The sequence below is a fragment of the Mytilus edulis genome, chromosome 3 (genome assembly GCF_963676685.1).
Source record: "Mytilus edulis chromosome 3, xbMytEdul2.2, whole genome shotgun sequence".
In the NCBI taxonomy this organism is placed as follows: Eukaryota; Metazoa; Mollusca; class Bivalvia; order Mytilida; family Mytilidae; genus Mytilus; species Mytilus edulis.
Genome location: NC_092346.1, coordinates 18905640 through 18929490, shown reverse-complemented (window position 1 = coordinate 18929490; position 23851 = coordinate 18905640). Strand labels below are relative to the sequence as shown.

At 31.6% G+C, this 23851-nt stretch overlaps 2 protein-coding genes across 2 annotated transcripts; both read left to right on the top strand.

Moving 5' to 3' along the window:
- The first annotated feature begins 3129 nt into the window (after positions 1 to 3129).
- Positions 3130 to 8521, top strand: LOC139515969 (putative amine oxidase [copper-containing]). Its single transcript, XM_071305759.1, has 4 exons — positions 3130 to 3304; positions 4538 to 4589; positions 5809 to 7754; positions 8197 to 8521. Exons 1-4 carry the CDS (start codon positions 3236 to 3238, stop codon positions 8491 to 8493), a joined length of 2364 nt encoding a protein of 787 aa, XP_071161860.1. The 5' UTR covers positions 3130 to 3235; the 3' UTR covers positions 8494 to 8521.
- Positions 8522 to 15858: 7337 nt separating this feature from the next.
- LOC139515968 (putative amine oxidase [copper-containing]) lies at positions 15859 to 22607 on the top strand. Its single transcript, XM_071305758.1, has 4 exons — positions 15859 to 16062; positions 18672 to 18723; positions 19896 to 21841; positions 22283 to 22607. Exons 1-4 carry the CDS (start codon positions 15994 to 15996, stop codon positions 22577 to 22579), a joined length of 2364 nt encoding a protein of 787 aa, XP_071161859.1. The 5' UTR covers positions 15859 to 15993; the 3' UTR covers positions 22580 to 22607.
- Positions 22608 to 23851: the final 1244 nt, after the last annotated feature.

The window sequence follows — 23851 nt, the reverse complement described above, 5'->3', positions numbered from 1 at the left end:
TATTAATTTGAGAGTAACATGATAAACATATTAAGTGTTGAGATTTGAATTCCAGTAGTACATAATGGATTCGTGTACTAGGTTTTAGATATTCGAAAAAAATATGTCTCCGTTTTCTGTGTTTTTTAGTCTAGTCGCCATTTAATTTACTATCGAGATGATCATATTCAATGAAGTTCAATCCTTCACTAGCAAGCCTGCTAGCAAGTGAATAATTCATCAGCTAAGTTTCTTAAAAAAAAAAAAAAATAACCTGGCATTTTAGTAAGATTAATATATAATTGTGATAACTGTAGAGTTTTAGGACGATCCTAGTTGATTTGAAAAAGTTATGAACATTACTAAAGTTGACTATCAAAAGTTTTTAATGACATGAAAATTCGAACTATTTTTACTTGTTGGGTGAAAATTTCAATTTCATATCAATAAACATGATCAATGGAAATACAAAATATCCTGGCATTTGAGTAAGATTAATATATAATTGGGATAATTGTAGAGTTTTAGGACGATCCTAGTTAATTATTTCACTATTCCTAACGTAAAAATAAATAAAATCATATTTAAATATTTTTCATATCGTAGACAATGCCAATTTAATAATATTTCATTTAACTTAAATAAACAAATCTAACTCAACTTTAAGGGCAAATACATTTAAAGAAAAAGAAACAACACTTTTAAACGTATGTGCTTGCCATGTGCTGTCAATAAATATCTGGTTCAATGTTACATAAGGATTATACATGATTTACAATTTGTACAGCCCTGTGTCTTAAATTATAAGGAAAAGCCTGCAATACGTCACATAATGATATGTCACTAATACGGTATATCTAAAACCTAGTACACCATTCCAAGAGGGACTCCTGCGATAATCGAATTAAAGTCTTATTACTTACTATTATTATCATGTTATTTTCAAATTACAAATGTTTTCCTTTGTTATGTGTTGTTTGTAGACGAATGCCAATGACGGATCTATACATTGGGAAGCTAAACTTTACTTTTAATATACTTTCCATATCTCGTGATTGCAGAAGTACATTCGAACGCCTTCACATTCAAATTCACAGTACATTTCTTAAATGTCCTTTTCCAAAACATAAGTATTTGGTCATTGATTTTAAACATATGTTGCATATTCTTTATATTTTTATATGTATTCAAAACATTTCCTATTGATATTTAGATGTAATATGTTAAATCTTTCCTCATGTTCAGTTTCTCAGTCGTTGACTTTTCACGGCCGTCACTCGGCTAATCGAGACTTTGGTCTGTTAATCTATATTGAGTATGCAGCTATATGGGCGGTTGGTCTGTTAATTGGGTCGGTTATACGTTTGTTGAGTGTAAAACGCACAATGTAATGTTAAACTCTGTTAAACTCTCTTAAATGTTGGCATATTATAAGAACCAAATCAACTAAAGAAAAGTATCTGGCAAAATGATATCTATCATAGAACAGTTTCCAGTTGTAAAATCTTTTCATAGTCTTCCAGGTTGTCAGTAAAACTAAAAGGCGTCGCGCAAGTATGTGGATTGTGTGCTTATACGCATAGCAAATGTTTAGATAAAAGGCGAGAAAAAAAACATTTATAAATGTCATTGAAAGGACACAAAATAGTACTTTGCTTCTAAAAATAAATTGACATCATGAAATATTTCATAATTGTAATATAACGTGAGTAATACCACATTTTTCTTAGGAAGTTTTAAAACATTACAAAGAAATATTTGTACAGTGAGTTAGCTTTCATTAGTCTTCACTATCTATAGATTAACAACTTTTGGTTATATTTATAATTTAGAATCATCATTGAAGGTGGAGGACGATTGCACAGTTAATTAATTATATTGATATGCCATTTGTATGCAAGAGTGACATTCCGTTGTATTATGTGCCAATTCGAAAAAGTTATGCGAGTATTCTCTCCCCTTAACAGGTTCATTATTTTATAATTAAGTTTAGGTTTCTGATATAATTTTGAATAATAACAAAATGAATCAATTCAATATATTTCAGTTTTTGTTATTGGTGTATCAAAAACATTGATGTACGAATATAATTTCATAAATTTGAAACGTTTAAAATGATTACATACCAATATAAAGAACCGTTCATCATTTTTGAAAAAGACTATGAATGAAAATCGAATTATTAATCTTCTCTTGATGATAGATTGATTGGAAAATGAACCAGAGTCATCTAATGGTAATCACAGAGAGGGACTAGAAAAGCATTTTTTTAATTGTAGCTTATTCAACGTTGAAACAATTGTCCACTATAAACGAATGTTACTTTATACAAATATAAGGACTTTGTTAGCTAAATCTACAAATTTTATTAGATATTATGATTTTTTATTGCAATAGATTAATATGCTAATGTTACTGTTAATATTACACTTTTTGAAACCATTTTTATCAATTTTCAATTTCCATTGTTTTAATTTATGTTTCATTGTTCGTTTGTTGTTTCCGTATATTTTAGCCACTCGTCTTGATCCATTTGTTCCGATAACACCCCATATAGCAATCAAATTAAACTTGTATAGCCCTTCAAAACTTTTAACAGACCAGGTTTTTAATAAAAACTGATTTATGTCACTAAAATACAGATTTTCTTGTAGAATTTTCACATAATGATATTAATATGGGTAACAAACATAGTGCTTGTCTTTTTTCGATGTTTAAAATATTGCATGTAAGTTAATTCAACCAACCTGTCATTTCGTGTGCATTTTGTGTGTGTAAATTGTATATACATTTATTGATGAGTAACCCGTGGTTTTTATTTTATAGATCGTTTATCGACGCTAGAAAAAAAAGAATTACACCGCTGGATTCAGTACACTGAAATGTTTGGCCAGAAATGAATAGTTTTTATGATAAAAATATATTTAAAAAGTTATACAATGAAACATATTGATCTTCCAATGATTTTCTTGATAACACCTGATTAACAGACTTTAGCAAACCCGATTAACAAATCAACATCCCATAAAGCCGCGTACTCAATATAGATTAACCGACCAATCTCTCGATTAGCCGTGTATTTGTGAATACCTGTAAATATTATGAACCAAACAGACTTGTCAAATCTATAAATAACATGATTGTCACAAAATCAATATTTTGTTGTTCCTTCAAACGCTTAACCTGGACGGAGATTTCTGAAAAATAGCGAAAAAAAAATTTCAAATGCTGGTATAAATTCCTCTTGTTGCTGAAAATGTTAAAGATAATATTGTTGTTATTGTGGATTGATGGCACATTGAGCGACCATTCAAATTCGTACTATGTAAGTAAATTATAAATTGTGTGTTTGCAATACAAATTGTATTCACAATTTTAATTACTCCTGTAAGAACGCCATGGTAAGATACCTGAGATAACTCATATCAATGAACGTGAAATTGAAAGGAACATACGGAAAATTAGATTTCATTTTCAAGGCGCTAATAAATCGAAACCGTTCAATGAGACCAAAAACTTTTGACCCTTTTGACTAAATTACTTCCCTTTGTTGTAGAACGGAAAATCTAAATAATATCAATCTTTCGAATAATCCAGTCTTGGATCTAAAACTTAGGCGTCTTATAAATCATCATTTTGTGGATATTCAAAAACGTTGTTTAGTTCTAAGGAAAAATGCTTAAATTTTACTTTCAACGATATGGAAAGGATGAAATCAGCATGTCTTTTTAAAAATGTTGCCAAAAACTTGAGAGAGCGTCATCAAACCTTAAAATTCAACATACGAGGTGTTACCCTATGCGGACAAATCACGAACACTATCTTTTTGTATCTTTATTTCTATTTGAATTTCGCTCTTTTACGTTTATCGTTAATTTATGTATTAAATTATAATCCTTGTACCTTTGATAACTATTTACACCATTGGATCGATGCCACTGCTGGTGGACGTTTCGTCCCCGAGGGTATCACCAGCCCAGTAATCAGCACTTCGGTGTTGACATAAATATCAATTTTATGGTCATTTTTATAAATTTCCTATTACAAAACTTTAAATTATTCGAAAAAGTAAGGATTTTCTTATCCCAGGAATAGATAACCTTAGCTGTATTTGCACAACTTTTTGGAATTTTGGGTCCTCAATGCTCTTCAACTTTGTACTTGTTTGAATTTATAACTATTTTGATCTAAGCGTCACTGATGGGTCTTATGTAAACGAAACGCGCGATTGGCGTATTAAATTATAATCCTGGTACCTTTGATAACAATATACACCCAGTAAAATTTTTGTTAAAATTAATAATCGGAAATTATCCATGACCAGCAAGGTACCATTTTAATTCTATTAAAAACAAGTACAAACAAATCACCATTATTCGTGTGATATCAGAAAACATAAACAACAAAATGCTTGGTGTTTTAATCATTTTTCTGCTGTTTTATAACACTTATCATAGAACAAAAGTGAAAACGAGGATTAATAAGTAAATGGATAAAGCATTCAGATGACCAATGAAAACATTTATATAAAATAAATGCAACAAATTTTTTTTTTCAGGGAAATGGAAGGAAATGTAACCATCTATTTTACAAATGGATGTCTCAGTCAGGCAAGTACAAATGTGCTTTACTTTTGAAGAGCAAATAAATGTATGCACCTACCTGCGAACGTCAAGTGATAGATAAGATAAGTTTATTCCGATAACCTTTGTGAATAGAATGGTATACAGAAAAAAATAACAACAAAGTTACTCTCTGTCACAACAATTGTGAAACATGATAGTATCTTCTTTAGCATCGCAATGAGATTAAGTGTGGCCGTATTAATTAAGATCACTATAAGACGTAGAAGAAGAAAATTTAGTTTAAGTTTTATTAAAGATAACAAGAAAATGAAAATCAACTCATCAAATATTTTAGGATGGAAATTTTAAAATTAAGCTTAGTATTGCAGTAAGGAGTATATGTTTGTTGCATAAGCCTTTTAGTATAAAAAAAAAAGGCTTGAATTCCAACTATCACAGGCAAAGCTGGCCTTAAGTTTATTTAGCTATTATTGTTCAAACCCTTTTTTGCTTTTTTTCAAAAATATGATAAATAACGACGATCATGGAGGTTTTGTTAGCTGCAGGTTGTGTGTAAAATTTTGTTAATATTATACATGGAAAAACGAATAGTATTTGATTAACAGAAAACTGAATGAAAAGATAATTTTTATGATGTGAATACAGAAAAAAAGAAAATTACCTAGAACACATTCCTATACGGCAAAGTTGAAAAATAAAATGAATAATAATAGTGTTAGCTTTTTTTTTTAAAGTCGAAAAAAATAGTACATAATATATGATTTTCGTCATCTTAAAGAAAAGACTTGCAAATGAATTTCGCTCCTATCTCAAAACTTGTATATTTTATTAAAGAATAAGACCGATTGTGTTCTGCTATTTGTTAAAGTAGATGTACACCTAATCTACCTTAACACTAATGATTAGGACTCAAACAACAATTTGAACTTATTGATATATTAAAAAAAAAATTATGATCTCGACTCCATGACCAATCATCGTTTTTTATATTACAAAATTTATTTATTTGCGGAATGAAACTCCATGCAAATGGAATTGAAATGCATGTGAGAAAAAATGTCTTAGTAGTTACATATCATGGCTATAACTCATATGAATTGGAAATATTATTATTTAAAAAAAAAAAAGGTTCGACAGTTTGAATCCTAAAACTGGGAGAAATTTTGAAATACATTTCTGTTACTATTTGACCCGAAATTGTAAATGTTTCTGATCTTTATCATAGTTTTCTCTCTTTTAACAGCAAAGAAAAACATTCTAGTGTGTACTCGGAAATCAAGATTGTATGGTAATGTGAACTTGAGGGAAAGTAGTAAACCATCTGTATTTCGTGATTTAACGAAAAAGGAAATTGCAGGACTTCTTGATTACCTTTATAACCGTTCAGATTTAAACCTTACCACCGCAGATAAAGCAGCAATTAATTCAAACTATATATTCAGTTCTGAAATATTTTTGCCACCAAAAAGAGACGTATTGAAACATTTAGATACACATTGTGTTCAGCCTAAACGTGAAGCCCGTGTAATGATTCTTCGAGGCGGTATCTCCACTCCAGATGTTATAGAGATTATTGTGAGTCCTTTACCAAACCCGACTGGTTATCGGCATGTTCCTTACCTACCAAAATCTATTCCATTTATTGATCGTCCTATTGACGTTTTTGATTTCAATCTCACCCCATTGCTAGAACAAATTGATAAAGTTGTAGGAAAAATACTAAATGACTTATATGGTGGTCGTTTGGTTAACTGTGGTGATCGCTGTTTGGTTTTTAATCTCAATAGCCAATTGACGACTCCATTGTCTGGTGTCAGGAAACGTTTGTGGTTTAGTTGGTTGTATCAATTCACAGAATATTTCTTATTACGGCCCATCGATTTTGCAGTACTCCGAGAGGTAGATAATAACGGTAATAATGCTATAATCAAGATTTGGTTTAATGGATTATTGTTTAATAGCCTGGAGGAAATTGTTCCATACTATAATACATACAAGGAATATATCAATAAAATTCCCTTTCCAACAAACGCTGAGAAAAACGACAAGACTATCAGTTCTAGAGGCGAACCATCGTTTAAAATACCTCTAAAAGACCCATCACACGTATCTCCAGATGGTGTACGTTACAATATCGACGACAGACACGTGTCATATTCGTACTGGGAATTTGATATTGGGATGTCGGTATTTTACGGACCACGGCTATATGATATTCGCTACAAAAGCGAACGTATTGCTTATGAAATAAGCCTGCAAGAACTAGCCAATTTTTATTCCGGAGATAAGCCACAGGAACATGTACTGAATTTCTTAGACTCTATGTTTAAGATTGGTGCGTTGGCAAAATATTTACATCCTGGTGTTGATTGTCCAAATGATGCCACTTTTATAAGTTCTTCTTTTAAGGTTGACACACAAGATGAACCTATGACTAATGAGCGTGCATTCTGTATATTTGAACACAATACTGGAATGCCACTCCGTCGCCATAACGGTTACTTTCGATATATCCATCGATTTTATGAAGGAGTTGCAAATGTAGTTTTGATTGTCAGAACCATTCCTACGATTGGCATTTATGACTATATCATTGATTTTATATTTTATCAAAATGGCGCCATAGAAGTTAAAATAACACCAACTGGAATAGTGACAAGTTCATGGTATACACATGATAACCCGTACAGTTTTCAAGTTGATAAAAATCTGATGTCGCCATTACACCAGCATTTGTTTCATTTCAAAATTGACCTTGATATCAAAGGTACAAGCAATAGATTTCAAACTGTCGACATAGAACCGGATGTTGTGAAAAACGTATGTCACAAAAAACCAGGTTCTACAATTGTTCAGAACAGATTCATAAAAAGATTAAAACAGACGGAACTTGAGGCGGCTTATAAGTTCAACTTCGATTATCCGAAAGTACTGACTTTGGTCAACAATAACAAAAAAGATAAATTTGGAAACTCCCCTGGTTACAAATTGGTAAATAAAGGAATGACTAAGTTTATGAGACCACCAAAAGACGGAAATAACCCAGCTGTGAGCTGGTCCCAGTACCAACTAGCAGTCACAAAATATAAGGACAGTGAGCCATATTCCAGCTCAGTATATACCCACTCAGATAATCCTGTATTTTCTTTTCAAGAATTTATTGATGACAATGAGAATATTGTAGACAAGGTAAATAAGTTTGAAATACTGTGGTCATTTTTGGTCATTTAGCGCTTCACTATTTCAATGTTTATATACATTCATCGCTTTCAAATATTTGGCTTTCAACGTTCATGTACACGTCCGAGACAATGTTAAAACAAATATACAATTTGTAGTTTATTTTATGAGGTACCAAAGAGACATCATAAAATAAGAACCACTGAAATGTTTTCTTATATATAACCTGTGTGGTCACTTATTGTCAAATCTTGATTTTTTTATTTAGTGTTTTGTGGAAGTTTTTTTCGTCGTGTTCGTTGTTTTTCTTTTGCTAAGGCATTGTCAATTTCTGATTTGGGAATATCAGCGTGGTATCTTCGCCTTAATTTTATTAATTAAGCTAAAATCTTTCGCTCGTCAGTATTTTCCTCAAATGTTTCTAATAAAAACCTAAATGTCTATTTTACAGGATCTTGTTGCATGGGTTACAATGGGTATGCATCATGTTGTACAGAAAGAGGACTTACCTGTCACACATACACCTGGGCAATCGCACAGTACATTCTTAGTACCGTTTAATTACTTTGATGAGAGTCCTGGCATGTCGGTGGGAAATGCAGTGCGAATTGATGCAGTCGATGTCAATGGAAAGACTAAGGTCGAAATCAAACGATATGGTACTAAAAGTGATGTCAACTGTATTCCTAAGAAAACTTATTATGATGAAATATTGAAGAAAAATCCATGTCTTGCTGTTGAGTGTTAATTATCACAAATAAACATGAAAACACGTTTTTGTTGGTTAGTGGTATTCTTTAATACAAGCAAGTCTTAACTTATTGACGACCGAAGCTATTAATTAGTTTTCTATGATTTTGAATGTCAACCTTAGTTTATACTTTTGGTCTTCAGTACATACAAAAAATTAAAATTTGAAAATATCTTTAAACTGGCAATTCAAGTCCTCAGTACATAAAAAATCGAAAAGATATGTTTAAAAGGCGGATGGACAACTTTAAACTAGAGTCTGACAAACATGGTGACTTATAAGGGACAAAAGGTTCATTAGTAACATAACATCTGCTTTGTCTTGCTTTGTCTTATAGCTTTTACATATCTCAAATAATTTGTTATGCTCGTGTAATTTCATTCCAGGGTTATGCTTCATATCAGAGTGTCTATAATAATAAACTTATCATAGATACCAGGATTAAAATTTTATATTTACACCAGACGCGCGTTTCGTTTCCAAAAGTCTCATCAGTGATGCTCGAATCAAAAAATGTTTATTGGGCCAAATAAATTATGAAGTTGAATCAAAAATTCTGAAAAGTTTGCCAAATACAGCTAATGTAATCTATTCCTGAGGTAGAAACCTTAGTGTTTTTCAAAATTTCAATGTTTTGTTAACAGTTAACTTATAATTATGAACATATCAATGATAACTCAAGTCAAAAGACAAGTATGCTTACTTCATAATATTTTCATGTATTCACAAATGTCAACGACTGGGAAGTTGAAAACCTATCATATCTAAGTATCAAAAGGAAATGTTTTAATACATATAGTAAAATATCAAGAATATGCAACATAAAATCAATGGCCAAATACTTATTATTTTTTAAAAAGGACATTTAAGAAATGTACTGTTAATTTGAATGTAAATGCGTTTGTATTTACTTCTGCAATCCCAATGTATGGATCTGGCATTGCCTTTCGTCTACAAACAAGGCATACAATCAGGAAACATTTGTAATTTGAGAGTAACATGATAAAAATATTAAGTGTTGAGACTTGAATTCCAGTAGTCAATATTGGATTCGTGTACTAGGTTTTAGATATTCGAAAAAATATGTCTTCGTTTTCTGTGTTTTTTAGTCTAGTCGCCATTTAATTTACTATCGAGATGATCATATTCAATGAAGTTGAATCCTTCACTAGCAAGTGAATAATTCATCAGCTAAGTTTCTTTGTTATTTTGAAAAAAAAAAATGAAAACAAAATAACCTGGCATTTTAGTAAGATTAATATATAATTGTGATAACTGTAGAGTTTTATGACAATCCTAGTTGATTTGAAAAAGTTACAAACATTATTAAAGTTGACTATCAAAAGTTTTTCATGACATGAGATTCGAACTATTTTTACTTGTTAGGTGAAAATTTCAATTTCATATTAATAAATGAAAATACAAAATAACCTGGCATTTTAGTAAGATTAATATATAATTGTGATAACTGTAGAGTTTTAGGACGATCCTAGTTAATTATTTTATTATTCTTAAGGTAAAAATAAATAAAATCATATTCAACTATTTTTCATATATCGTAGACAATGCTAATTTAATATTATTTCAATTAACTTAAAAGAAAACAAATCTAACTCAACTTTAAGGGCAAATACATTTAAAAAAAACAGAAACAACACTTTTAAACGGATGTGCTTGCCATGTGCTGTCATTAAATATCTGGTTAAATGTTACATAAGGATTATACATGATTTACAATTTGTACAGCCCTTTGTCTTAAATTATGAGGAAAGCCTGCAATACGTCACATAATGATATGTCACTAATACGGTATATCCAAAACCTAGTACACCATTCCAAGAAGGACTCATGCGATAATCGAAATAAAGTCTTATTACTAAATATTATAATCATGTTATTTTCAAATTACAAATGTTTTCCTTTGGTATGTGTTGTTTTTAGACGAATGCCAATGACGGATCTCTACATTGGGAAGCTAAGCTATACTTTTAATATACTTTCTATATCTCGTGATTGCAGAAGTACATTCGAACGCCTTCACATTCAAATTTACAGTACATTTCTTAAATGTCCTTTTCCAAAACATAAGTATTTGGTCATTATTTTAAACATATGTTGCATATTCTTTATATTTTTATATGTATTATTGATATTTAGATGTAATATGTTAATTATCTTCCCTCGTGTTCAGTTTCCCAGTCGTTGACATTTCAAGGCCGTCACTAGGCTAACCGAGACTTTGGTCTGTTAATCTATATTGAGTATGCAGCTATATGGGCGGTTGGTCTGTTAATTGGGTCGGTTATACGTTTGTTGAGTGTAAAACGCACAATGCAATGTTAAAGTCTGTTAAACTCTGTTTTATTGGCATATTATAAGAACCAAATCAACCAAAGAAAAGTATCTGGCAAAATGATATCTATCATAGAACAGTTTCCAGTTGTAAAATCTTTTCATAGTCTGCCAAGTTGTCAGTAAAACTAAAAAAACGTCGCGCAAGTATGTGTATTTTGTGCTTATACGCATAGCAAATGTTTAGATAAAAGGCGAAAAAAAAACATTTATAATGTCATTTAAAGGACACAAAATAGTACTTTGCTTCTAAAAAATAAATTGACATCATGAAATATTTCATAATTGTAATATAACGTGAGTAATACCACATTTTAGTGAATATTGGGGGAATAAAGTCTGTTAACGCGTTGGACAATTTAAATTGGGTCAGTTAAGAGTTACATAGCCTTGACAATAGTTTTGCTACCTTTATTATCTCCCATTGAAAAAGTTAAGAAAAAGATTTACTTGGGAGGAATCAAAGTATAATGAGGAACTGAAAATCGATTGACCGAAAGTTCTTGTGAATGTTCGAGCACACTTGTCTCAGAAAAATAAATCGCATATCTATACCAGAAAATGAGACTAAAGTACAAATATAAAAAAAGATCTGAGACATGTCCGTGCGTGGATGATAAATAAATGACTGTCACTGTAATAACTATAATATTGTAGTGATACAGTGCAGTATACTCTCAGTCTAGTTTGATCTGAGGGTTTATTATTATAGTTATATTATATTTTACAGCTTTTACATTAATGCTAGCAAGACAAATCTTTGTTTGGCTTGCTTGCGTTATTTGTATCAGTGTTTGCTCAAGCATGGTAATTAAGATAGGCGGGGCTTCAGCTTGTATACATCATACTTAGATTGTATTGGACGTTATGTCTAAGGTTAAGGACACTTAATTTTAAAACATCACATGACAAATATTCTCACATGTTTTCTCACCTGTAAAAATACAATAATTTGTCAATGAAAGAAAAATATAAACTTTTTTCTTGTATGAGGCTGAGAAACTGGCCTTCAACATTAATTGACCTAATATTGTTTTTATAACATATCAATCTATTAGTTCTGTCCTTCGATTATGCAACTCAAGAAAATATTCCAAAAAATGGGAAACAATTGTATCGAAAAGAGAAAATCGACTGCACCTTTTTTATGTTAGGGTGTGTTTGAGATGAATATTTTGTCTTGAAAATGTACAAAACAAGAGTATTTGATACATCATCTCGCTTCAGACTCTATCATTTTATATAGCAAAGCTACAGGTTGACTTTATAACATAAAAAAAATCACCGTACTAAAAGATGAAATATAGGGGTATAATAGTGAAATACCTATCCAATGGATCACAAAATCAGAGTAGGTGTGTTCGAATAGCTATTTTACTAAAAGTGCTTAAGACAGTCTTTAAGTTGGATCTCTGAAAAAAAAATTGTCTTCCGTTTCTGCGATTGTGAAAATGAACGGGCGTAATAGGAAGATAATTTCGACGAAGTAGAATCCTGTCTGTATTGTATATTTACAGGTACTAAGGAAACATGTGAGAATATGTATCATGTGATGTTTTAAAATTTAGTGTCCTTAACCTCCAACATAACGTCCAATAAAATTTAAGTTTGATGTATATAAGCTGAAGCCCCTTCTACCTTAACTACCATGCTTCAGCAAACATTGATACAAACAAAGCAAGCAAGCCAAACAAAGATTTGTCTTGCTAGCATTAATGTAAAAGCTGTAATATTTGTATATACATAAGTTACATGCATATATGATTTTCATCCATTTGAATATCATTCTATTCAACTATATAAATAGTGCAGTGCAATTGCATAGTGGATACTAAAGAATTAATTCATGGCAGGGTTAGGCATTTATATTCGATTATTTTGCCCTGAGCGTTAGCGAGGCATAAAATACGAGTTATAAATGCCCACCCCATGGTTAAATGAAAATAAATCTACGGCTACCATGAATTATTCCGATTAAAATAGGACAAAAATCGGTAACTTTGTTAACCGTGAAAGCCCTGTACATACGATACTGGTTTGGCTGTGCGGTTTTACTCAATTTTGATAATATATAAACTCATCATAGATACCAGGACTAAATTTTATATATTTTGTAAAATTTGTAAATTTTGTACTATTATAATATATATATATATCAATGATCATTTTTTTACATTACATTTTTCACTTATATATTTTCTTCCCATGTAATTTTATTCGTTCTGAGGCGTACAAGAAGCTTTTAGACGCCCCGTATTAACATTTGATTTTTTGTTTACTGAATCATACTTGTGACGACACCTTGTTTCTTTCCCATGCTAAGACAATAACATCTTTTCGCGGAATTTTGTTTTTGAATTTTACCATGAAAAACATTGAAATGGACTTTGGTTTTTCTTTTTTGGCTGTAAAATAGAGACAAATATATTGTAACGAAAACCGAGCGGTCAGGCTTTGATGTTTAACTATAAATGTTTAACCCTTAGTGTGTTGCTATAGAAATGTGTTTATATAAGCATATATGAACTAAAGTTATAACTGGTGACCCTTCTTTGGTAGCGTGGTACTCTTGTATCGTGGTACTTTGCGGTATTCCGGTAGATCTAAGGTTGGTTCTGTATAGGTTTTGTGGTACTTAGTGGTATTCTGGTAGATCTTAGTTTGGTTCTGTTTAGTTTTTTGTAAGAATAACAGACTCGTTAAATAAAAATCAACTTGTATTAACTTTAAGATGCGTTAACTATCTACAATTCATACAAATAGTATGTAACTTAACTGTATTCTAGTCTAACAAATAAATACCTTACTTAATTAAAATATCGTAAAGAAAATGGATAGCGGAAATATAAATACCTCGAAAGTTTAGTTTGGTTATCTGCAAATGGTAAATCAAATTCAATGTCAAAAGATAATGTTTCTCTCGAGAAGTTATTCTCTAAATGCAACTTGTTTAGGAATTAACAAGCCCACATTATACGGAAGTAGTCTGGTTACTACTTAGTCTGGTAAATGGTTTCGGTATATGTATACATTTAAATCGCTTGAAATTAGCGTGTGTAACTTGCCCAGGGTAAAGTCGTACTGAACTCTTATCCGTTTTCTCCGCCGAATTTATACTTAGGTAAACCAATCTACCGCTTTGGTTTACCATTTACCATTTCGGTTTACCATTTACCATTTCGGCTTACCATTTACCATTTCGGCTTACCATTCACTTAAATTACCATATCCAAAGCCGACGTCATCGTGTTGTACGTAATTTAAAGTAAACAATTCACAGCTGTTCCGATTGTAAAAACATAGACAAGAATAATAAAAAGTTAACAAACATAGTTATGCAAGAAATATATGATAAAAACAGTCAATAAACGGTAAGGTTTTAACAACATCATCGCACAATTTGAGGGAAAACAAGTTCCATTTCAAGGGAGCCCCATTTCGTTACAATATTATATCTGAATCTTGGCCTACGTAAACTTGGGGTTTTGATGTCGAAAATTGAGAATATCTGGTAGTATACAAAAGTTGGTCGTTACGCGGAACAGCCTTTTTTTTTTTTTTTTTTTTTTTTTTGTATTACTGCGCTAAAGGTAGATATATTGTGATTATACTGGTTGACGATAATAGGTCGTCATATAATAATTTTCTGTAATAATTCGATTTTTCTAATAGATTTTATTTGAGTAGGCATTCATATGTTTCCGCAAAACGTTCAATCTCACATGCAGAGTTATCGGTCTTTGAGAGATTGCAAACGTTCTTCCGCATGCGTTACCACAATTTTTTTTCTGTACGTGTGCATTGATATAAAGAATTTTTACTTATTTATATAATAATAAAATATTTTCATATATTGATTCATGTTCTGAAAAAAATATTTTAGTGATAAAAAATGTTATTTTGCACTATTTTGCCTATTTATAGATTATAGATCGGTTACCAGTCAAACACGAAGTAGCGTAATGAAAATCTCTCTTGCAATAATACATCAGATTGCCCTAAAGTTCATCACGATGTAAAGATGACAATGTGGCGCAACAGTATTCTTCTAGTAAGATCTTATTTATTCTAACTTTCTTTACATTTTTTTGAAGGGTGTGTCACTTTAATGTAGCGTGATATGGATTGGCCGCTATAATGATTTTTATTGACGTTTTCATTCAGCCTTATTTTTGTGTCTGTTCAAAACACATGCGATCATTCTTGGATGAAATTAATGTTACTGTTAATATTACACTTTTTGAAACCATTTTCATCAATTTTCAATTGCTATTGTCTTAATTTATGTTTCATTGTTCGTGTGTTGTTTCTGTATATTTTAGCCACTCGCCTTGAGCCTATCCATTTGTTCCGATAACACCCCATACAGCAATCAATTTATACTTTTATAGCCCTTCAAAACTTTTAACAGACCAGGTTTTTAATAAAAACTGATTTATGTCACTAAAATACAGATTTTCTTGTAGAATTTTCACATAATGATATTAATATGGGTCACAAAAATATTGCCTGTCTTTTTTCGATGTTTAAAATATTGCATACAACTTAATTCAACCAACCTTTCATTTCGTGTACATTTTGTGTGTGTAATTTGTATATAAATTTATTGAAGAGTAACCCGTGTTTTTCATTTTTCAGACCGTTTATCGACGCTAGAAAAAAAAAATCAACCGCTGGATTCAGTACACTGAATTGTTTTGCCAGACATGACTAGTTTTTATGATAAAAATATATTAAAAAAAGTTATACAATGAAACAGATTGATCTTGCAATGATATTCTCGATGACACCTGATTAACAGACTTTAGCAAACATGACTAACAAACCAACCTCCCATAAAGCCGCGTACTCAATATAGATTAACCGACCAATCTCTCGGTTAGCCGTGTATTTGTGAATACCTGTAAATATTATGAACCAAACAGACTTGTCAAATCTATAAATAACACGAATTCTGTACAAAGTTCACATAAGTTATGCATATTTTATTTAATTATATAAAGGCTATAAGTATAAAAATCAAAACTAATTGTCACAAAATCAAATATTCTGTTGTTCCTTCAAACGCTTAACCTGGACGGAGATTTCTGACAAATAGCGAAAATAGTTTTCAAATGCTGGTATAAATTCCTCTTGCTGCTAAAAATGTTAAAGATAATATTGTTGTTATTGTGGATTGATGGCATATTGAGCTACCATTCAAATTCGTACTATGTAAGTTAATTATAAATTGTGTGTTTGCAATACAAATTTTATTCACAAATTTTATTACTCCTGCAAGAACGCCATGGTAAGATACCTGAGATAACTCATATCAATGAACGTAAAATTGAAAGGAACATACGGCAAATTAGATGTCATTTTCAACGCGCTAATAAATCGAAACCGTTCAATGAGACCAAAAACTTTTCCAAGATTCTTCGATTTGCTTAAATATATTGCAGGGAAAATTTATATGGAATATCATTTTTATTAGAATATTGATGTTGTTTATAGAGCCTATTAACTTAAATATTATCCTGGTGAACCTGATGATAATTAAAATAAACGTATTCTTAAAAGTAATCAATTTATTAGTCTGGCCAGGATTAGAAGTTTCTTGATTGGAAGTTTCGTTAATTTTCTTTTGGTAAGAAGGACATAACTAAATATGTAGGTACATGTAGTTACACATATGGCAAAATATCCAAGGTACTTCATTCATATGATTTGCACCACATGACTTTGACCCTTTTGACAAAATTACTTCCCTTATTTGAAGTAGGAAAATATAAAGTATATCAATCTTGCGAATAATCCAGTCTTGGATCTAAAACATAGGCGTCTTATAAATCATCATTTTGTGGATATTCACAAAAAAGTTGTTTAATTATAAGGAAGAATGCTTAAATTTTACTTTCAACGATATGGAAAGGATGAAATCAGCATGTCTTTTTAAAAATGTTGCCAAAAACTTGAGAGAGCGTCATCAAACCTTAAAATTCAACATACGAGGTGTTACCCTATGCGGACAAATCACGAACACTATCTTTTTGTATCTTTATTTCTATTTGAATTTCGCTCTTTTACGTTTATCGTTAATTTATGTATTAAATTATAATCATTGTACCTTTGATAACTATTCACACCATTGGGTTGATGCCACTGCTGGTGGAATGAAATTAACGGTACTAATTTTCTTGCACCAGATGCGCATTTCGACAATACATGTCTCTTCAGTGATGCTCGTGGCCAAAATATTTGAAATCCAAAGCTTATATAAAAGATGATGAGCTATAATTCAAAAGGTCCAAAAAGTATAGCCAAATCCGTGAAAGGAATCAGAGCTTTGCATGAGGGAGATACATTCCTTAATTTATAATAATTTCTATCATTTTGTAACAGTAAATTTTAATAGCACAAAAAATCCGTATTTTCATGCCAGTACCGAAGTACTGGCTACTGGGGTGGTGATACCCTCGGGGACTAATAGTCCACCAGCAGAGGCATCGACCCAGTGGTAGTAATAAAATTAACGGTACTAATTTTCTTGCACCAGATGCGCATTTCGACAATACATGTCTCTTCAGTGATGCTCGTGGCCAAAATATTTGAAATCCAAAGCTTATATAAAAGATGATGAGCTATAATTCAAAAGGTCCAAAAAGTATAGCCAAATCCGTGAAAGGAATCAGAGCTTTGCATGAGGGAGATACATTCCTTAATTTATAATAATTTCTATCATTTTGTAACAGTAAATTTTAATAGCACAAAAAATCCGTATTTTCATGCCAGTACCGAAGTACTGACTACTGGGGTGGTGATACCCTCGGGGACTAATAGTCCACCAGCAGAGGCATCGACCCAGTGGTAGTAATAAAATTAACGGTACTAATTTTCTTGCACCAGATGCGCATTTCGACAATACATGTCTCTTCAGTGATGCTCGTGGTTTCATCCCCGAGGGTAACACCAGCACAGTAGTCAGCACTTCGTTGTTGACATATATATCAATTGTATGGTCATTTTTATAAAAGAGGGACGAAAGATACCAAAGGGACAGTCAAACTCATAAATCTAAAACAAACTGACAACGCCATGGCTAAAAATGAAAAAGACAAACAGAAAAACAATAGTACACATGACACAACATAGAAAACTAAAGAATAAACAACACGAACCCCACCAAAAACTAGGGGTGATCTCAGGTGCTCCGGAAGGGTAAGCAGATCCTGCTCCACATGCGGCACCCGTCGTGTTGCTTATGTGATTACAAATCCGGTAAATAGTCTAATTCGGTAGGTCAAATTCATGAATTTCCTTTTACAAAACTTTAAATTATTCGAAAAAAAGTAAGGATTGTCTTATCTCAGGCAAAGATTATCTTAGCTGTATTTGCACAATTTCTTTTGGAATTTTGGGTCCTCAATGCTCTTCAACTTTGTACTTGTTTGGATTTATAACTATTTTGATCTAAGCGTCACTGATGGGTCTTATGTAGACGAAACGCGCGTTTGACGTATTAAATTATAATCCTGGTACATTTGATAACAATATACACCCACTAACATTTTTGTTAAAATTAATAATCGAAAATTATCCATGACCTGCAAGGTACCACTTTAATTCTATTAAAAACAAGTACAAACAAGTCACCATTATTCGTGTGATATCAGACAACATAAACAACAAAATGCTTGGTGTTTTAATCCTTTTTCTGCTGTTTTATAACACTGATCATAGAACAAAAGTGAAAGCGAGGATTAATTAAGTAAATGGATAAAGCATTCGGATGATCAATGAAAACATTTATATAAAATAAATGATTCAAATATTTTTTTCAGGGAAATGGAAGGAAATGTAACCATCTATTTTACAAATGGATGTCCAAGTCAGGCAAGTACAAATGTACTTTACTTTTGAAGAGCAAATAAATGTATGCACCTACCTGCGAACGTCAAGTGATAGATAAAATAAGTTTATTCCGATAACCTTTGTGAATACAATGGTATACAGAATACAATAACAACAAATTACCCTCTGTCACAACAATTGTGAAACATTATAGTATCTTCTTTTGCATCGTAATTATTAAGTGTGCCAAAATTGATTTAGAGCACTTTTAGACGTAGAAGAGTAAAATTTAGTTCAATTTTTATTAAAAATAACAAGAAGATGAAAAACAACTCATCAAACATTTTAGGATGGAAATTTTAAATTTAAACTTAGTATTTCAGTAAGGAGTATACGCTTGTTGCATAAGCCTTTTAGTATAAAAAAAAAAAAAAAAGAAGCTTGAATTCCAACTTTCACAGGCAAAGCTGGTCTTAAGTTTATTTAGCTATTAATGTTCAAACCCATTTTTGCTTTTTTCAAAAATATGATAAATAGCAACAATCATGGAGGTTTTGTTAGCTGCAGGTTGTGTGTAAAATTTTGTTAATATTATACATGGAAAAACGAATAGTATTTGATTAACAGAAAACTGAATGAAAAGATAATTTTTATGATGTAAATACAGAAAAAAAAGAAAATTACCTAGAACACATTTCTAAACGGCAAAGTTGAAAAATAAAATGAATAAAAATAATGTTAGGTATTTTTTGTTTAAAAGTCGAAAAAATGGGACATAATATATGATTTTCGTCATCTTAAAGAAACGACTTGCAAATGAATTTCGCTCCTGTCTCAAAACTTGTATATTTTATTAAAGATCAAAACCGATTGTGTTCTGCTATTTGTTAAAGGAAAGATACATCTGATCCTCCTTAACACTAATGATTAGGACTCAAACAACAATTTGAACTTATCGATATATTAAAAAAATGTTTTATGATCTCGACTCCATGATCAATCATCGTTTTTCATATAACAAATTTTTTTCATTTGTGGAATGAAACTCCATGCAAATGGAATTGAAATGCATATGAGAAAAAATGTCTTAGTTGTTACATATTCCATGGTTATAACTCATATGAATCGGAAATTTTGAAATACATTTCTGTTACTATTTGACCCCAAATTGTAAATGTTTCTGATCTTTATCATAGTTTTCTCTTTTTTAACAGCAAAGAAAAACATTCTAGTGTGTACTCGGAAATCAAGATTGTATGGTAATGTTAACTTGAGGGAAAGTAGTAAACCATCTGTATTTCGTGATTTAACGAAAAAGGAAATTGCGGGAATTCTTGATTACCTTTATAACCGTTCAGATTTAAACCTTACAACCGCAGATAAAGCAGCAATTAATTCAAACTATATTTTCAGTTCTGAAATATTTTTGCCACCAAAAAGAGACGTATTGAAACATTTAGATACACATTGTGTTCAGCCTAAACGTGAAGCCCGTGTAATGATTCTTCGAGGCGGTATCTCCACTCCAGATGTTATAGAGATTATTGTGAGTCCTTTACCAAACCCGACTGGTTATCGGCATGTTCCTTACCTACCAAAATCTATTCCATTTATTGATCGTCCTATTGACGTTTTTGATTACAATCTCACGCCATTGCTAGAACAAATTGATAAAGTTGTAGGAAAAATACTAAATGAATTATATGGTGGTCGTTTGGTCAACTGTGGTGATCGCTGTTTGGTTTTTAATCTCAACAGCCAATTGACGACTCCATTGTCTGGTGTCAGGAAACGTTTGTGGTTTAGTTGGTTGTATCAATTCACAGAATATTTCTTATTACGGCCCATAGATTTTGCAGTACTCCGAGAAGTAGATAATAACGGTAATAATACTATAATCAAGATTTGGTTTAATGGATTATTGTTTAATAGCCTGGAGGAAATAGTTCCATACTATAATACATACAAGGAATATATCAATAAAATTCCCTTTCCAACAAACGCTGAGAAAAACAACAAGACTATCAGTTCTAGAGGCGAACCATCGTTTAAAATACCTCTAAAAGACCCATCACAAGTATCTCCAGATGGTGTACGTTACAATATCAACGACAGACACGTGTCATATTCGTACTGGGAATTTAATATCGGGATGTCTGTATTCTACGGACCACGGCTATATGATATTCGCTACAAAGGTGACCGTATTGCTTATGAAATAAGCCTGCAAGAACTAGCCAATTTTTATTCCGGAGATAAGCCACAGGAACATGTACTTAATTACTTAGACTCTATGTATAAGATTGGTTCGAGGGCAAAATATTTACATCCTTGTGTTGATTGTCCAAATGATGCCACTTTTATAAGTTCATCTTTTAAGGTTGACACACAAGATGAACCTTTGACTAATGAGCGTGCATTCTGTATATTTGAGCACAATACTGGAATGCCACTCCGTCGCCATAACGGTTACTTTCGATATATCCATCGATTTTATGAAGGAGTTGCAAATGTAGTTTTGATCGTCAGAACCATTCCTACGATTGACATTTATGACTATATCATTGATTTTATATTTTATCAAAATGGCGCCATAGAAGTTAAAATAACACCAACTGGAATAGTGACAAGTTCATGGAATACACATGACAACCCGTACAGTTTTCAAGTTGATAAAAATCTGATGTCGCCATTACACCAGCATTTGTTTAATTTCAAAATTGACCTTGATATCAAAGGTACAAGCAACAGATTTCAAACTGTCGACATAGAACCGGATATTGTGGAAAACGTATGTCACAAAAAACCAGGTTCTACAATTGTTCAAAATAGATTCATAAAAAGATTGAAACAGACGGAACTTGAGGCGGCCTATAAGTTCAACTTCGATTATCCGAAAGTACTGACTTTTGTAAACAATAACAAAAAAGATAAATTTGGAAACTCCCCTGGTTACAAATTGATAAATAAAGGGATGACTAAGTTTATGAGACCACCAAAAGACGGAAATAACCCAGCTGTGAGCTGGTCCCAGTACCAACTAGCAGTCACAAAATATAAGGACAGTGAGCCATATTCCAGCTCAGTATATACCCACTCAGATAATCCTGTATTTTCTTTTCAAGAATTTATTGATGACAATGAGAATATTGTAGACAAGGTAAATAAGTTTAAAATACTGTGGTTCTTTTTACTCATTCAGCGCTTCACTATTTCAATGTTTATATACATTCATCGCTTTCAAATATTTGGTTTTTAACGTTCATGTACATGTCCGAGACAATGTTAAAAACAAATATATAATTTGTAGTTTATTTTATGAGGTACCAAAGAGACATCATAAAAAGAGAACCACTGAAATGTTGTCTTATATATAACCTGTGTGATCACTTATTGTCAAATCTTGATTTTTCTGTTTAGTGTTTTGTGGAAGTTTTTCGTCGTGTTCGTTGTTTTTCTTTTTCTGAGGCGTTGTCAATTTTTGATTTGGGAATATTAGCGTGGTATCTTCGCCTTAATTTTATTGATAAAGCTAAAATCTTTCACTCGTCAGTATTTTCCTCAAATGTTTCTAATAAAAACCTAAATGTCTATTTTACAGGATCTTGTTGCGTGGGTTACAATGGGTATGCATCATGTTGTACAGAAAGAGGACTTACCTGTCACACATACACCTGGGCAATCGCACAGTACATTCTTAATACCGTTTAATTACTTTGATGAGAGTCCTGGCATGTCGGTGGGAAATGCAGTGCGAATTGATGCAGTCGATGTCAATGGAAAGACTAAGGTCGCAATCAAAAGATATGGTACTAAAAGTGATGTCAACTGTATTCCTAAGAAAACTTATTATGATGAAATATTGAAGAAAAATCCGTGTCTTGCTGTTGAGTGTTAATTATCACAAATAAACATGAAAACACGTTTTTGTTGGTTAGTGGTTTTCTTTAATACAAGCAAGTCTTAACTTATTGACGACCGAAGCTATTATTTAGTTTACTATGAATATGAATGTCAACCTTAGTTTATACTTTTGGTCTTCGTTACATACAAAAGATTAAACTTGAAAATATCTTTAAACTGGCAATTTAAGTCCTCAGTACATAAAAATCGAAAAAATTTGTCAGGGTTATGCTTTGTCTATAATAATAAACTCATCATAGATACCAGGATTAAAATTTTATATTTACGCCAGACGCGCGTTTCGTCTCCAAAAGACTCATCAGTGACGTTCGAATCAAAAAATGTTTATTGGACCAAATAAAGTACAAAGTTGAAGAGCATTGAGGATAAAAAATTCCTAAAAGTTTTGCCAAATACAGCTAAGGTAATATATTCCTGAGGTAGAAACATTAGTTTTTTTTTAAATTTCAATGTTTTGTTAACAGTTAACTTATAATTATGAAAATATCAATGATAACTCGAGTCAAAAGAACGTGTGAAATTGACATTGCATGAACAAAAACAAATGGGTTGATCTATACGATATATCTGTGTCTCACCTAAGTCGTGATATGTTGTCAGAATCTTAGATCAGGAATTTCATGCAGCTGTCATACAAGTGAGCTATCTATGAAAACCAATTATATCCACTGTTTTCTACATAAGGAAATGCCTGTCCCGTGTCAGCTATATGACAGTTGTTTTGCATTCATTTGATTGTTTGAGCTTTTGGTTTTGCCATTTTGTAAGTGACTTCTCGATTTGAATTTCCTCGAAGTTCGGTTTTTTTGTGTAGTTTACTTTTTAGATACCAGAAAACCCTATAATCTGTTATCTACCAACTGTGGCTTTTCCAATTGTGACATTTTTATTGATTAAACAAGCCCAGTAGTAAGCACTTTTTGTTCTGACATGAATTATCATTGATATGGTTATATTTATAAATTAACTGTTTACAAAATTTTGAATTTTTGAAAAACTAAGGCTTTTCGTCCTCAGGCATAGGTTACCTTAGCTTTATTTGGCATAACTTTTAGGAATTTTGGTCCTTATTGCTCTTCAACTTCGTACTTTATTTGGCTTTTTTTAACTTTTTTGGATTCGAGCGTCACTGATGAGTCTTTTGTAGACGAAACGCGCGTCTGGCGTTTATACAAAATTTAGTCCTGGTATCTATGATGAGTTTATTCATAGGGTGCGTCATTTTTGCATGTCGGGAGACGGTTTA

Coding starts and splice junctions, on each gene's coding strand:
- LOC139515969 (XM_071305759.1), top strand. CDS start 3,236: ATGTTAAAGATAATATTGTTGTTATTGTGGATTGATGGCACATTGAGC. Junction 3,305..4,537: donor ACCATTCAAATTCGTACTAT/GTAAGTAAATTA, acceptor TTTTTTTTTCAG/GGAAATGGAAGGAAATGTAA. Junction 7,755..8,196: donor ATGAGAATATTGTAGACAAG/GTAAATAAGTTT, acceptor TCTATTTTACAG/GATCTTGTTGCATGGGTTAC.
- LOC139515968 (XM_071305758.1), top strand. CDS start 15,994: ATGTTAAAGATAATATTGTTGTTATTGTGGATTGATGGCATATTGAGC. Junction 16,063..18,671: donor ACCATTCAAATTCGTACTAT/GTAAGTTAATTA, acceptor TATTTTTTTCAG/GGAAATGGAAGGAAATGTAA. Junction 21,842..22,282: donor ATGAGAATATTGTAGACAAG/GTAAATAAGTTT, acceptor TCTATTTTACAG/GATCTTGTTGCGTGGGTTAC.